This window comes from Cryptomeria japonica, chromosome 2 (genome assembly GCF_030272615.1).
Source record: "Cryptomeria japonica chromosome 2, Sugi_1.0, whole genome shotgun sequence".
In the NCBI taxonomy this organism is placed as follows: domain Eukaryota; kingdom Viridiplantae; phylum Streptophyta; class Pinopsida; order Cupressales; family Cupressaceae; genus Cryptomeria; species Cryptomeria japonica.
In genome coordinates, this window is record NC_081406.1 from 155,910,335 (window position 1) to 155,926,318 (window position 15,984).

At 37.8% G+C, this 15,984-nt stretch overlaps 1 protein-coding gene across 4 annotated transcripts in view; it reads right to left on the minus strand.

Annotated features, from left to right (window-relative positions):
• LOC131070562 (ATP-dependent DNA helicase Q-like 1) overlaps nucleotides 1-15,984 on the minus strand; it is a 126,216-nt gene that overhangs the window by 40,512 nt on the left and 69,720 nt on the right. For all 4 annotated transcript variants that reach the window (XM_058006128.2, XM_058006130.2, XM_058006129.2 and 1 more), the window contains 4 exons: nucleotides 4,045-4,141; nucleotides 3,832-3,875; nucleotides 3,526-3,640; nucleotides 3,061-3,414 (listed from right to left, as the gene is read on the minus strand). In XM_058006128.2, the coding sequence (XP_057862111.2) occupies nucleotides 3,061-3,414; nucleotides 3,526-3,640; nucleotides 3,832-3,875; nucleotides 4,045-4,141 (610 nt within the window). The remainder of the gene's footprint in view (nucleotides 1-3,060; nucleotides 3,415-3,525; nucleotides 3,641-3,831; nucleotides 3,876-4,044; nucleotides 4,142-15,984) is intronic.

Sequence of the window (15,984 nt, forward strand, 5' to 3'; positions counted from 1 at the left end):
TAGTCAACAGTAGGGAAAGATACAACCTCGATCAAGATACAACCAATCCTCCACAAACATCAAGGAAGCCATCCATAATACCAACCTATGCTCCTTTGGGAAAGAAGCCACAAAAAACACCAAATATCTCCCACACATAAGAAAACAAAGCCAAAAGGTACACAAGCAATTAAAAGCCATGAAGGCAAGCACAAGAGAGCATCCAACAAATGCCAATGGGGTGTTACCAATGATAGGCATGGTTGTTAGTATGTAAAGATGAACAAGAAGAACCAGGCCTTTAATAATAGGTGTGGCCATGACAGGGAGTTTATCAGTGCCCTATCTCCCGAAGTCAATTTTTATCGAAGATTCCTTCACTAACCCTATACCTCATATCAGAATTGTTTCACTTGGCTATTCTCAAAACTGCCAAAAAGCATTACAGCTTTGAAGACATTTTGCCAAAAGTTGCTGTCAAAAGTATAGGATCTGACCTGAAACATAACAAAAAAATCACAGAATACTAACTAAAAAATATTAGACAAAGTTGTAAATAATGTGAATATAGTAAGGTAAGAATTTCTATATCGAACTGGAACTCTTCCTCACACTGCAAAATAGCTTGCCCAGTTTGTCATATTTATACCATGTGTAGGACTACTTCTATACTAAAGCGCGAAATCGCAAAGAGTCTGAACTGATTGATGTAATGCAATGCAATAACTGAACAAAATATAGCAATGGATGTGAATGTGAAGGAGAAATGAATTCAAACAATTAAGTAATGAGAAAGCATAAGATTCAGATAATAATGCCACTTCATAAGGCAGAACTCTAGACACAATGTTTCAATAATGATCTCAATTGGAATCCTCCTATGTATAACTCAAATTGGTTTAGGGCAACTACTAATCTCCTAATTGGCCAGCCTAAATCAGAGAATGAAGAAAGGAAGAAACAAATTGATGCCCACAAATGATCTGATAAGTCAATGGGACTCAAAAGTATATACGTTTACTATAAAAAAGTACCAAGGTAAAAACAAAATGCATGACCCTATTGCAAGACTAACCTTAGGTTGTGTATCGCATGCCATACAATACACAACCCACACAAACAATATTACAGACCAAGGTTAGGGCCCAGGAGCATAACATAAACATAAGACAATATAAGTGGAGCCAAAACAGGACATGAGTTATGACAGAGATCAACTTATTTGTGTAAGTGTAAAACAGCAATAAAACATTGGAGGAAAATACGAATTCCGCTTATAGAATATTATAGAATAAGAGGTTGCTTTAAACAAGGAATTAAGTGGAGTTAATGATAGTTGTGGGTATGGAACAAGACACGATAAACAAAAGACCCTGGTAGAAAATTATTTACAATATTTTAACAAAACAGGCTCTGTCATTTTTTATATATCCATGTGTGTGATGTTAAAGTAGATTAGATTTCTTAGTAGATAGAAATAGCGGTATCTTTTTAATTTTATTGTCTCACAAATGATGCTCTCACTAACCTATGAATCTTGTAGGTTGCTGCAAGTATAAGGAGAAGATAGTATGTCCACAAAGTATGTTGATTCACCAAGTATTGATAATACTTCAAGTGTTGCTGATTATATCACAATATATTGCTGAGTATTGAGAATGAGATTGATCTCAAAGGCTTGCACTAATAGATTGCTGTACTAACCTTTGACCGATCTATCTTGGATTATATATATATGAGTGAGGAGACATATCAATGGATAGACATGTCTCCACACGTGTGGAGACGTGTCTCTCCACCTATATGTTCATTCATTAATCATTGCAAACATAATACATACCGATTCATAATCGATAGTTTATAATCCTTTAACAAACCGATTCCTAATCGGTATGTTAGAATGATGATAACACAAGCATCATTAAATCGATACACATTATCGATTATAATAAGATCAAGTAGTAAATCGATACAAATTATCAATTATAGTAAAGATCAATAAAAGTAGTCGATACACAATATCGACTGGGTTTAGATCATGCACGATACTCAATGTAGATCGATTTAAACACAGATTTATACTTGGAAGAATAATAGTAATGATGATCGATGTGTGATCAGCCATTTGATCATTCAATCAAATTGATGCTTATTCATAAAATAATTATTTATTCCACATAGAATAAATCAATATAATGATTTATGATTTAATATCCATTTATAATTATGTATGTATGTATATTAATATATGTAATAATAATAAACTCAATTATTATTATTATGTATATTGGTATATATACATACATACATATAACAAAATCATAAATCATTCTATTGATGTAATTATCATCCATGATTATGTTTATCTGACCGAAGCTATCATCATTAACATGTGACAAGTGAGTAGATGTGTGTGTTCATGTGAGTGCTTGACTGTGTGGGTGTGTGCACATGCATGTGCGTGCATGTGTGTGTGTGAGAGAGAGAGAGAAAGAGAGAGTGTGTGAGTGTGAGTGTGAGTGTGAGCATGAGAGAGAGAGAGAGAGAGAGAACAAATAAATAAACTCAGCTGGGAATGACTATTAAAGGTGCAAATAACAATAATTCTAAAGATTTTTCTTAGTTTCAAGTTTTACACACTTGTAGTCAACCAGAGTGGTTCACTGTAACAAATAAGAAGAAAGTGCCATTCAAAATAATGGATTAACACTGTTTGAACCAGAATATTGGGACAAGTCCATATACAAAATCTGATCCAAACATTTTGACTGTATGAGTGGTTTGCTCAGGTTGTAATGCTTTACTAATCTGATAATGCAATATGTTAAACTTACTGTTCAAAAGCTCATATATTGTCCTTGTACAGAATGGTGAGGTGTGATTATTATTTAATGCATTTGACCTTTAATTATATGTATACAATATTGAAAAATTGCTTGTAGTGCAAGCTAGAGTAGACATACCATGCTTTTGAAACACCTACATGAATTGCAGTTGTGACACATTCCAAACATATAATAGAATACGTAAGCATAAAACATAAGGAAAAATAACTAAAATGCAACAATTCATATAACTTACAACATCAGCTTTGTCTATGCCCATTCCAAAGGCAATAGTGGCACACACCACTTGCACCTCACCCCTGTGCCAACTTTTCTGTACTTCCATTCTACCATTGGCTGAAAGCCCCGCGTGGTAGTATACAGTCTTGATCTGGAACTTATCATTTAAGTATTTGCAAACATCCATGCACTCATTTTTGGATAGGCAATAGACAATTCCACACTGTTGATGGAAACACTCCCTGATTGTTTTCCCAAGCTGATGTAAAGAGTCCTTATTTTTCACAACTACCTGATATGTGAGATTCGGACGATCAAAACTTGTTTCAAGAACCAGAGCACGAGGTATTCTCAGAACCTTCAATATGTCCTGTGTAACAAATTTACTATCCAAGAATCAATGAAACTTATTATCTAGATCAATGGCATTCAACAAAACTTTCTTTAAACCAAACATTGCCTATAACATCATTGTCAGTACCTGCCGCACTGCTTGAGTTGCAGTGGCTGTGAGTGCCATCAATGGCACATTTGGATATCTCTGTTTCAAGCTTCCTAACTCCCTGTAATCAGGTCGGAAATCGTGACCCCATTGGCTGCAAATTCATAAAGTCCTTGTAAAAGGTCAGATGGCATAATGTGAGATTAAGAGTCTGGATCTTAAAAGAAAGTGTACTTGATTGATCTTGCCATCTCTGAAAGTGATCTATGTAATTTGAGTTTACTGCAAAGCTGAGTATACCACTTTATACAAGCAAGCCGTATTAAATTCATTTGGAAGGATTACCTCACACAATGTGCCTCATCAATAACAAATCGAGCAAGCTGTCCCTGTAACAATGACAATTTGATAGAATTAAAAACAATCAGTATCCCAATTTCAATATTTCATTTGAAATTTTCCAGATGTGTATCACAGTGATGTTGCACGGATACCTGTCCCAAACACTTTTTGGATCCAATCTATCACTTCTACGCACATATAAAGTAAGGAGTATACCTTTTGCTGCAAGGATGTTAAAATATCCTGAAAAGACGTACTTCCAGCAATCTTTTCAGGAGTCACGTACAATAGTTTGCATGATGGTTTGAATTTCCTGTAAGACCAGAATTTAGTTTTATTTTAGAATATGAAATGATTTGTATGACAAAAATAAATAAATAGAAGTTTTTTTAAATGTAGATTTAAAAACATAATTTTTTTTTATATTTAATAAATAATAACAATAAGTTGCTTTTTAATTTATATTTTGTTTTTTAAATTTAGATTTAATTTTTATCTACCACTAAGTTTTTTATCCATGTAATTAAAAAGGAACTTCCAATTATTATTATTTAATAAATGTAATAAATATATATTTTTAAATCTAGATTTTAAAAAACTTCTAATATAAAAAATTATGTTTTTAAATTTAGATTTAAAAGAAACTTCTATTTTTTTTGCATGCAAATCATTTCATATTCTAAGATAACACTCTAAAACTTATATTTTTAAATTTAGATTTAAAAAATATTTCTTTCTTTCATGCAAATCATTTCATATTCTAAAATAAGACTAAATTATAATAAATATCAACCATAAAGATAAAGATTTTTTTTATTAAGATTTTTTATATTTGATATCTCTCGACATCGTCTACATAAATTTTATTTATAAAATATAGGTATGCTAGTAAATAATAATAATAAAAAATTGCTTTTTAATTTAGATTTTACTCTTAAACTTATTTTAAATTACCTACTGCCTAGTCATTTTTAATACAGATTTTAGTTTTAACTTATTTTAAAAAATTTAGTCATTAAAATTACACGGAAAAAAAATGAGTGGGTGTCACTATAGTGTTGCGCCTCTCGGCATAATAAACAAAAAGATTGCAACGCACATGTAGTCTTATTCAAGAAATTGAAACCTGAAAAAATTTCATATAAAGCAAGGCTATATTAAGTACATAATGACAACACATTCAAAGTTTAATTTCACATTATAGCATAGCATCAATCTTGAAGTACACACAGGAAATACTAAGAGGGGGTGGGGGGTGAATCAATATTTCAAACTTTTTAAAGAGCAAGAAACCACAAAAACTTGAGAAATCAAATACCAAAAGACAAACACCAAATTTTCTCATGGAAAACCCTTTCACGCAAATCTACGGTACATCAAAATCTTTCATTAACAAAAATGAGCACCAACCCAGATTACATAAGAGCAAACAACTTAATGAGAGCCCCAACTTTCTGAAGAACACAATCTGCAAAGATAAAGCACCCACTCCACCCGACAGAGGCACCAACCTCAAACTCTCTGTTATGCAACTTGATAATCAGAATCTAGAACTAATAATCTTTAATACTTTTGTTTCTGCAGATATACATACATCAGGGATGCAACCAATACTAGAAGTTTAATACATTTCAACCTTCCTTCTATTTGAAAAACATCGGATGCCTGTCTTCCTCTTCGCTTGATCCTCGCCTTCCCATTCAAAAATGAACCACTTAAAAACTCAGCTCACAAAATATTCTTTAACGATTACTCCGCTAACCCACACAGCATCAACAAAATATATTATTTTTTAAAAAGAATGAGGAGCCACTGCTATTATTTTTTAACCACACCACTGATAACATATCTTTCAACGCTAACCCCCATCGTATTTGCTCTATACACCACACTTCACAACCTCTACAAACAATTACCAAAAGAAGTGATTGCAACACCCTCTCCCTAACACCCTTCTCACGGCAACATAATCATGGCTTTTTCAATATTTTGCCGATAAAGAAAACTGAAATATTTTTTTATGATTTCGTTTTCATTCACCGAAAATTCATCAAGTTCAAAACCCAGTACCAATCAATACACGATTTTTTGTTATTCTCGACTTCTTCACGCCTCCTGTGCCAAGCATACACACGATTTTTTTAAGTCATAATGGCTCCTCTCCACACGATCACTACTGTTCTCTTTGTTGTTACGTATCATTAAAAACTGACGCAGGAGATATTATTCGAAGCCCCTTATAAATTTTTAAAAAGCACTCCCATCTCCATTTTAAAACAAGTAACAGCTGCCCTAACTCCTTGTAAATATTATCCACCACTTCGTGAATATTAATTCTGGTATGTTGATTGTTTCTGAAACAACTGGCTCCACTAACGTAACTGAAACAAGAAATATTATCAACGCAGTAAAATGTTCTTTGTTACAATATATACTCCACTTGCAGCCACACACCAAACATAGTAAATAAATTAATCAATTCAATCGCAAAGAAACAGAACACAAAACATTTCTGAGTCTATAGAGTGTAGATTCAATGAAGCCAAAATAAGATTGTTGGCATATTTGAACACTCAACTGATGATGTGGCATATAATCTGACTAAGCAGCTGACAAGTAGACAAGTAAGCACACAAGCAGCTCAAGCAAACACTAACACAGCTCAACCACACAAACAAGCAGTTCAAATAAGCAAGTACGAAGCTCAAGCACTAAACCAGGTAGCTCAACTGAGACTACAATCCAAAACATTTTCCTGAGGCTCAACAATTGACATCAATGACAAAATTTGCAACAAAACTGAGTTTCGTGAAATGAAAATGGTAGTATGCAAGCTAGAGATGACTTGGAGTACACAAACATTTTAAGGAAGTGTAGGAAAGGTTCAAGAAATAGTTTTAAACTTTTAAGAATAACTTAATAAGGTGCTTTAAACAGAATAAAAGACACATGCTTAAGATTCAAGGCTTCAATCTCAGTCAAACATGTGGAATTCACTAGCAGAAAGTAAACTTCAAAGCCAAAAAAATGCCCGTGAATCGTATATTTAGCTATATTAGATTAATTTCACAAATATGAATATATAAATTAAAACAAAAAACTATTACACTACAGTTGAACAAAATTGTCTCCAATCCATCTCATTAGTCGTTAATCATAAATTTGAGATTAATACTATCTAATGCTCAAGAACAATAAAAACATGTGGCTAACCATTGGTTCTTTTGCAATGTCTGATACAGTTCCAAAGCGTTTTACAAGAAATTATCCCAAATATTATACGACAGAGAAAACCACATTATACATTAAAGAAAAAATCAGCAACAAATTGTCTGATAACAAAAAGGCATGCCTAGATGCAATCAAACCAGAACTACTCCAGAAAGTACCAAAATGTCAAAAGATAAACTGCTTTCACTATAAGGCTAGGCCAAAAGCAAAGATTAGAACGAATTACCAAGAGGCATCTTGTCATCTATCATGTCGTACAGGGACTACAACAAAGAATCTAAAAGACCACCACCTCAAACACAAAAAAGAACAACGCACAGGAGCTGTGATTCAGAGCTACAAAGACAGCTTCCTGTGGACTCCATGCTCATTGAGTTGAGCCAGCTAGCTTATGTTATTTGAACTGAGGAGAAAATGCCGACAGATCAGCTTCCATGGCACATATTTGTTGATTCCCAGCTCAAGAGGACACTTGAGATTTCCTATTTAGTTGTGGCTGACAATTTGATAATTATAAGGGAATCAACTAATATCAACGCATTTAACTTCGTGGTTATCAAAGTATCCAGCCTCTTCTCCAACACAATAAAATAATACAGAATTATCATATGCAAGTTCTTAAGCTTTTCAAACATGAGCTTCTTAACAGAAAAAACAATACTATACTCACATAATCAAGTGGCCCTTGGTCTATTAAAGAAATGGCGTCGCGCAGGAGACTGAGGCTGCAACCCAGAGAGTTCAGGGATTTCAGGCAGAATGACAGGCCAAGATTCTTCACGAATCCAGGCTTCAGAGCTTGGACGAAACCTAAGTGGGTTTGGGAGGATTAGAACAGAATGTCCGGGTTTGGTCCAGTTGCCAGAAATCATGGTCGATGGAGAATGGACTTCCCTCGACCCAAAGGGGAACATCATTCTAACCCTAACAAACGCAGCACCAGTACAGCTAGTGCTAAGACAGACTGGCAGAGGGTCCACGACAAAGAGTGGAGGCCTAAGAAGATTCTGAGATCTGAGCTGTCTGAGAAGGTTAAACCCAAACCTGCTGACTCTCAAAAGTTGTCCTTCTACCTGGATTGCAAACGCTGGAGTGATTCTGTAGCTTTTCTTAGAGATAGGGGTTTTTTCTTGAAATGCTTTGGGGACTAGCCGGCTGTATGTCGGGTTAAGAAATGGTGTGAGGAGATGTGGCCTTTCAGCGTGGAGATTAAGACTATGCCAAATGGGTTTTTTCTGGTCACAACAGAAAATAATAAAGATAAGAATTGGGTTCTCAATAATGGGCCTTTTTTCTTAGGAGGCAGAGGTATGTATATCAGAGACTGGGAACCAAATTTTAACCTTATCAAGGCCTCAATGGAAGAGGTCCCGGTTTGGCTGCGCCTTTACAACCTCCCCAGGGAATATTGGAATGAGGAAGTTTTCCAAATGATTGGTAACAAATTAGGGTTTTATCTCGAATCGGATGTAGTTATTGAAAAGGAAGATTTTAGCTCATATGCGAGAATTTGTATTAGCTGGAAACCTCAATTCCAACTTCTAGCATGGATTGAGATCAATACAAACGCGGGGCGCTGGCTGCAACAGATTGAGGTTGAGGATCACCTGGAAAAATGCTCGGTTTGTAATAAGGATGGTCACTCGAAGGAGGTTTGCTTGATTGGTCCTAAGGGCAAGTTAGTCGATGCCTCACTGGAAGCTAGAGTGGAACATTTTGCTGAGGTTCATATGACAGCTAGCCAGTCACACTCCCAGGATGGTGGGGTTTTGCCCTCCTTGGGGCCTAAGATGGCGAACGATGGACCTTCTGCAAAGGATTCAAGATTGGACGATAAATCCAAAGGGACAATCCTAACAAATCAGTTGGATGCAACGCAACTAGTCAAGGAAGCGCTTAACAAGGTTGAAGCTACCATGAATGTTATTGATGCGAGCATTGAGGGTTCCCAGAAGGTTCGACTTTTAGATGGTGAGTGGACACACGCTCAAGAGCAGTGCAATAACTTGGTCAATGATACAGGGGCGAGGTATGGTGATGGTGGTAATGATATAGCTTGGGAGGAGGAGGAGGAGGATTGGGATGCTTTTGACGAAGAGGGCATTTTGGAATGTCGGGCCATCTAGCAGTCTGACTCTCAAACTAACAAAGCTTCTATTGGCGAAAAGAAATTCAGAGGTCGAAAGCCCAATAGAATTCGGATTGCGATGGCAGGGAATGCCAAAGGTCAATCTAAACTTTCAGTAAGGAAGGGAGGTCCCCTTCCTGAAGGAAAATGAAACTCCTTAGTTGGAATGTCAGGGACTGTAATGCCCTTGACAAGTGTCGTCTGATCAAGCGAGGGCTGGATCAGACAAACCCGGTTTGTCTGCAAGAAACTAAACTTAGTCTAGAGGAAGTTGTCGAGTGGCTGGGAGGTTGGAGGTTTTGGGCAAGGATTTTTTCGAGTGTTGTGGGGTCTTCAGGTGGGTTGGGGATAATCTAGAACCCCACTCTCATCAAGGTAGAGGGACTTATTAATTCGCAATCATGGCAGTTGTGCAAGGTCCATTCCTTTGGTATTAATTGTGACTGATCAATGTCTATGGACCAACAAGAGGTAATCTGCAATTAGAAACATGGAAACAATTATCGATGATTTTGAGCAACTTGACCCAGGATTTGGTTGTGCTTGGGGGGGATTTCAATGCTATTTTGGATTCTGGAGATAAGAAAGGTGGTAAGGTAGGTGTTACTACATCTCAATTGGGTTTCCAAAACTCTATCTCGGACAATGGCTTGCGGGAAGTCAAGACTAACAAAGGGACCTTCACTTGGTCAAATCGGCGGATTGGTAGGGAGCACATTGCGGAGAAGTTAGATAGATTTTTCTTGGGGGGTAATTGGGCTTCCAAACCTCTTTTGTTTGAAGCTGGGGTCTTACCGTTGGCGGCTTCTGACCATTTACCCATTGAGCTATTGATATGTTTGGATAGTGCTCCGATCAAATGTCCTTTAAAATTTGAAAAGATGTGGCTTCGCGATCCCACATTGAAGGAGTTGGTTTCCTCAACGTGGCGGGAGGCCCCTGTGAGAATTGGATCGTGGGCTTTTAAGTTTTTTAAAAATTGCAGTACCTCAAAGGTAAACTTAAGGAATGGAACAGGGTTAAGTTTGGGAATATTTTTGTGGACAGAAGTTTGGTGGAAGTCGAGCTCAAGGACTTGGACTTGACTATCATGGACCAAGGTATGACATTGGATGCCTTCAACAAACAGAAGGCTCTCGAATCCAGACTTAATGAAATTCTGAAAAGGGAAGAAGTATATTGGAAACAAAAATCTAGAGAAGGCTGGCTTAAGGAAGGTGACAGGAACATGACGTTTTTTCATAATTATGTTAAGGTCAGGCGATCTTGGAACAAGGTGACGGCCATCAAGAGCAGGGCTAATGTGGTTTTGGATAAGTTAGAGGGTATTAACAAAGAAGATGTGGATTTTTTCTCAGAGCTACTTTCTAAGAATCAGAGCTTAGACTCTCTGCATCAAGACACTCTTTTGAAGAATATTCGGAAGTTAATTTCGGATAATCATAATCAAGTCCTGTGTAAACCTATTTCAATTGATGAAGTGAAGTAGGTCATTTTCTCGATGGTGGGTGATAAGGCTCCGGGACCAAATGGTTTTCTAGCTTTTTTCTACCAACAATTATGGGATGTGGTTGGTCATGAGGGCTGGCAGGTGGTGGAAGAGGCAAGAGTCAATCTCGAGGTTGAAAAAGAGCCAAACTGTACCTTTCTTGCCTTAATCCCCAAAGTGGAGAAGCCAACATCCTTTGGGGATTTTAGACCCATCTCTCTGTGTAATGTGATATACAAGGTGATTGCCAAAGTCATTATGAACAAATTGAAACCTTTGTTAAAATTTATTATCTTGGAAGAGCAAAGTGGCTTTGTGTCGAGTAGATCTATTGTCGAAGGTATCATTATAGCTCATGAAGCCATACATTCTATCAGGAAAGCAAAGGTCGAGTGGATGCTAATTAAATTGGACATCAAGAAAGCTTATGACATGGTGGACCAGGACTTCCTGTTTCATGTCCTTGATAAGTTTGGGTTTTTGGCCCACTGGATTAATTGGGTAAAAGCGTGCATTGATGGGTCGTGGATCTCTATGTTAGTCAATGGAACCCCGCAAGGCTTTTTCCAAGCTTCTCACAGTCTGAGGCAGGGGGATCCTCTCTCCCCTTTTCTCTTCATCATTTTGGCGGAGGTCCTGGGAAGATATATTTAGCTTTTGAAAGGTGAGGGCAAATGGAAAGGTGTTTTGGTTGCTGATGGTGTTGATGCAGTCACTCACCAACAAATTGCGGATGATACTAACCTTTTTGGGGATGCCTCTCTAAAGGAAGCCCATCTTATAAAAAGAACCCTCAATACCTTTTGTGAAGCATCCGGGCAACAAGTGAACTAGAAGAAATCAAACATTTTTTTCTTCAATACTGATCTTAGAAAGCAAAGAGAAATTGTTAAGATCTTGGGTGTCAAAGCTAGCTCTCTCCCACGGAGATTTTTGGGAAAACCTTTGTTTGGGGGGCCTAACAGGACACATTTGTGGCAAAGATTATTTGATAGTTGTGTTAACAAGTTAGAAGGTTGGAAATGCAAATTTCTCACCTCTGCTGGTAGGTTGTTACTATTGAAATCAGTCTTATCGGCGATATCGATTTATTCCATGATGTGTTTTAAAGTTCTGGACAAGATAACTAGAAGTATTAACCAATTCATGAGGAAATTCTTTTGGAGCGGCAAGAGTGATCAAGATAGAATTCCACTGGTAGCTAGGGATAATGTGTGTCAACCTCGTTTGGCGGGAGGTGTTGGGTTGAGAAAGTGGTGCTTTTTAAATGAAGCTATGGGGGCTAAACTAATTTGGCAGATGTATGTAAAACCCAACCATAAATGGGTTCAGATCCTGAAACACAAATATCTTGACTCATTAGATGATGAGAGGATTTTTACAGTTCATGAGCCTCCTAGAGGATCCGCAGTGTGGAATTTTTTATTGTCCTGCAAGAAAGTGATCACAGAGCACATTACCTGGCAATTGGGGAATGGGGGGAAAGCCCATTTCTGGACAGATTCGTGGGATGGCAAACCTGCCTTATCCTTGAGAGAGGATATAGATCTTATTAAACAGGTATCTTTGGCCACTTGGGGCACAAAAGTCAAGGACTACATATATTTAGAGCGATGTAACGGAGTTGATGTTTGGCAATGGAAAGATGTCGATGTGCTGCCATTATCTTCCCAGCAAAAAAGGTGTTTCAAAAATATTTTAGGGGAGTGTTTCCCAATTCTTGGTCCGAAAGATGATGTTATAAAATGGTGTGGCTCAAAATCAGGTGCTTATTCAATCAAAATTGGATACAATATTATTGAGAATGCAGATATCCAACCGGATTGGCCTTCTTAATTATGCTGGAGCTCTAAGTGTCTCCCCAAGGCGGGAGTTTTTGCTTGGTTGGTTCTGAAAAGGAGGAACCTGACGGGAGATAGAATGCTGCATTTGGGATTCAATGGTCCTTTCCAATGTGTTATGTGTAAAGAACAAGAGGAATCACTGGATCATTTATTGTTAAATTGTGATTTGGCTAAGGAAGTTTGGAGGTTTGTACTTGGTAAGTTAGGGTGGTCAATTCCTCTCCCAGATAATATTTCTGATCTTCTTAAAAGTTGGTTTTCGGAGAAGAGCAAATCAGTCTTGTCGAGTGTATGGACGATCTTGTCTTCCATTGTTATCTGGGAACTATGGAAAGAAAGGAACAAGAGAATTTTTCAAGACAAAATGGAAGGACTTGACAGAATGTGTGGCAAGGTGGAGAGGGCCATCTCTGAAGTGGTCTCCTCAGCAACAGTTAACCATAATTTTGTGAAACACTCGTACAGTTTGGTTGACAACTGCATCCTTGCGAGGTAGCCCCTCATCAAGCTCAGACCCGTTCATGGGTTCCTCAGGGCTAATCCTATGTGCGGTCCTTTTGAAGCAGATGTTGTGACGTGGTCAAAGTCGGAGAGGGGTTGGGTGAAAATTAACTTTGATGGGGCCTTAAAAGGGAATGCGGGCACTTCAGGTGCGGGGTGTGTGGCATGTGATGATGAGGGGAAGATCCTTTTAACAGGAGCAAGAAGATTACGAGATGGAACCAATAATGAGGCGGAGGCTCAAGCGGCCTTATTAGCGACTGACTTGGCAGTGAACATGAAAGCATCGAAGGTCCACTTGGAAGGGGATTCCCAAGTTGTGATTAATGCCTTGATCAAAGGTGATACCTCGTGTTGGAAGCTAAATAAATTTATACATATAATTTGTGAAAAGTTAAAATACTTCCAAGATTTTTGTATTTCCCATGTGAAAAGAGGTGGGAATGTCATTGCTGAACGATCTTTCAAACGTGGCGTGTGAGCTTTCCAAAGGGGAGGTGAGGTGGCGAGATTGTCATGATTGCATCGTGCGATGGAGTTAAGACACCCTGCCAAGATTGTACTCCTGCAAATTCGAAATGTGCGTCTTTTAGCCGGCTTTTCATCCAAAGTTGTAAGTCTGGTTTGAGTTAATGAGCATTTAATGCGGAACGCTCTCTGAAATGGCGGCGGTTGTGGAGCGTGCCTACTTAATTTCTATTTTTGGTATTTTCGTGGATTCAATGAAGCTTGTCTGTGAGTTGGTGGTGAAGGCTACAAGTTTTTGGCAAAGTTCGACTTTTTTTTGCAGAGTCCGTTTTCTATGGAGGCCCAGAATGGAAGCAACTTTTACCCCGAGGTCTTCAAAGTTGATGCCGGCCTTTCGAGGTCCCATCCCGGTGAAGATGGTTGAGAAAATGTTTCTAGCAAATGACCCACTGTTCTTGAAAGCGGTTCAATTGGTTTTGGGTGAGAAGGTGGCGATTATCGACCATAGGTATCGATGTAGAGCTGATATTTATTCCCTAATCATGGCTTGGGGACTGGACTTGGGATATGCGTGCGAGGAAGTTAGGAAGGTATTGGGGATGATCGTTTTGCAAGCTTACCTGTTAAATTTGAGGTCTTTGTTGGAGTGGGTCGTTCCGAGTTGGGGATTCAACCTTTCTGGAGGTTTTCCACAAAATAATGTTGAGTTGCGAGCGAGGCACTCCTGAATTCCGTTTCTTCGACGCCGAGAGGAGGTCAAAGCTCGGTTCAGGGACGATGCGAGGCGAGGTTGGGAAGGCCTTGTTGTTTATGTCCAAATTATGGAGCTTGAAGAAATTATCCGACAAGCGAGTGTGGAGGCTAGGTTGGTAGACGAGGTGAGAAGTAGGAGGCTGATCACTAGATGGCTCTCGGCGGAGCTGGCAAGATAGGTTCCACAGGGTGGTGCGGTTGGTGGCTCTGGTGGGATGGCAGATGCTTCAAGCTCTCGAGTTGCTGCAGATGGTTGAACAATTTGATGATCAATGGTACCTCTCAGTACATTTTGTGTTTTGTTGTAGTTTTTGTTTAATGATTCTCTCTGATAAACTGTTTATGCCACTAAGGCACGATGTATTGAAACCTTTTTTGACAGTGGGGTAGGGTTTTTTGACTTCTCTGCTTAAGTTCAGAATGGTTTTGGCTAGGTGGTTTTGTTTCTAGATGATGGTTTGGTTGTATGATGGTTTACTATGTACTTCAATTTCCTTCTAAATAAAAACAAACATATTTTACCGATCAAAAAAAAAAGTGGCCCTTGGTCTATTAATTAAGTTGAATGGATCACAAGGAGCTTGCTAGGGATCAAATCTTACTGAGTGCAAGGCCCAACACTATAATAGATGCAGCAAGGATAGTGTCTCAAGTGAATTTGGTAAAATGGATACCCCTCAATCCTTGGCTCTTAGCCAAAGGTCAATTATTTGTGCACCCAATGTCCACAAGCTACTAAAAGTTTATCAAGATGTTTATCTTTCAATACAAAAAAAAAGATGATGCCTATAAATCTACGTTACCCCGAGTTTCTGAGAAGGGGGGGTACATTTTTGTGTCCTCAATTTTTCAAGCCATTTTTGGAGACGACAAAGTGGACAATTAAATAAAATATAGGGAAAAATTAAAATAAAAAGACAAATTTCAAATATTCATATGAAAACATGGATAAAGCATGCATATATACATTATATTCATATGAAAACATGGATAAAGTTTGGGCATATACATTATAGAACCTTAACATATAACATTTGTGTTAAATTGAGACATTAATTCAAATTTTCAAATATCAATACTTAATTCAAAGTGCTTTCAGAATTCATTGTCAATATGCATGTGATATTAAAAAATAACATACAAGTTATAAACTTATAACAAAATGCCCAAAAGCTACAGTGCTGCCATATAGTTTCACTTTCAATTACGATATGAAAATACAAAAAAACAAAGTACACTGTTGCCCCTAATCTACATCTCCCAACACTGCATCAAAATCAAAGACCCAATCTGAGTTATTGCCACTATGATGGCCCTCCTCATCCAACGAAATCCCAACCAATCCTCTAGTGTCTCCTCTTCATCAACCTAAGCAATGTCTTCAGGATCAATATCCCACAATAATGTTGGAGTTTGTCGAAGTTCTAGAGTCTGACAATCCTGAAGTCGAAGAGCAATATGCACATCCACTAGCTTCTCCACTCATCTAGAGGTAAGTCTATTCATCTTGATGAAGTAAAAAAGTCATGTGGACCAATTCCTACTTGTAACAGACGAACTGGCAACCTGCACAAGGAGGTGAGTGGCAATAATCTTCAATTGTGGTGTATCCTTCTTATGCCATGTTCCACCATCCAATAAGGTCAATTTGAGCTAGTATAGCTCTATCCAACCTTGCTTATGGTTTACTAAAAATGTTTGACCGCGAAGATTTGCAATGTAAAGCAATTGTGTGTGAAGTA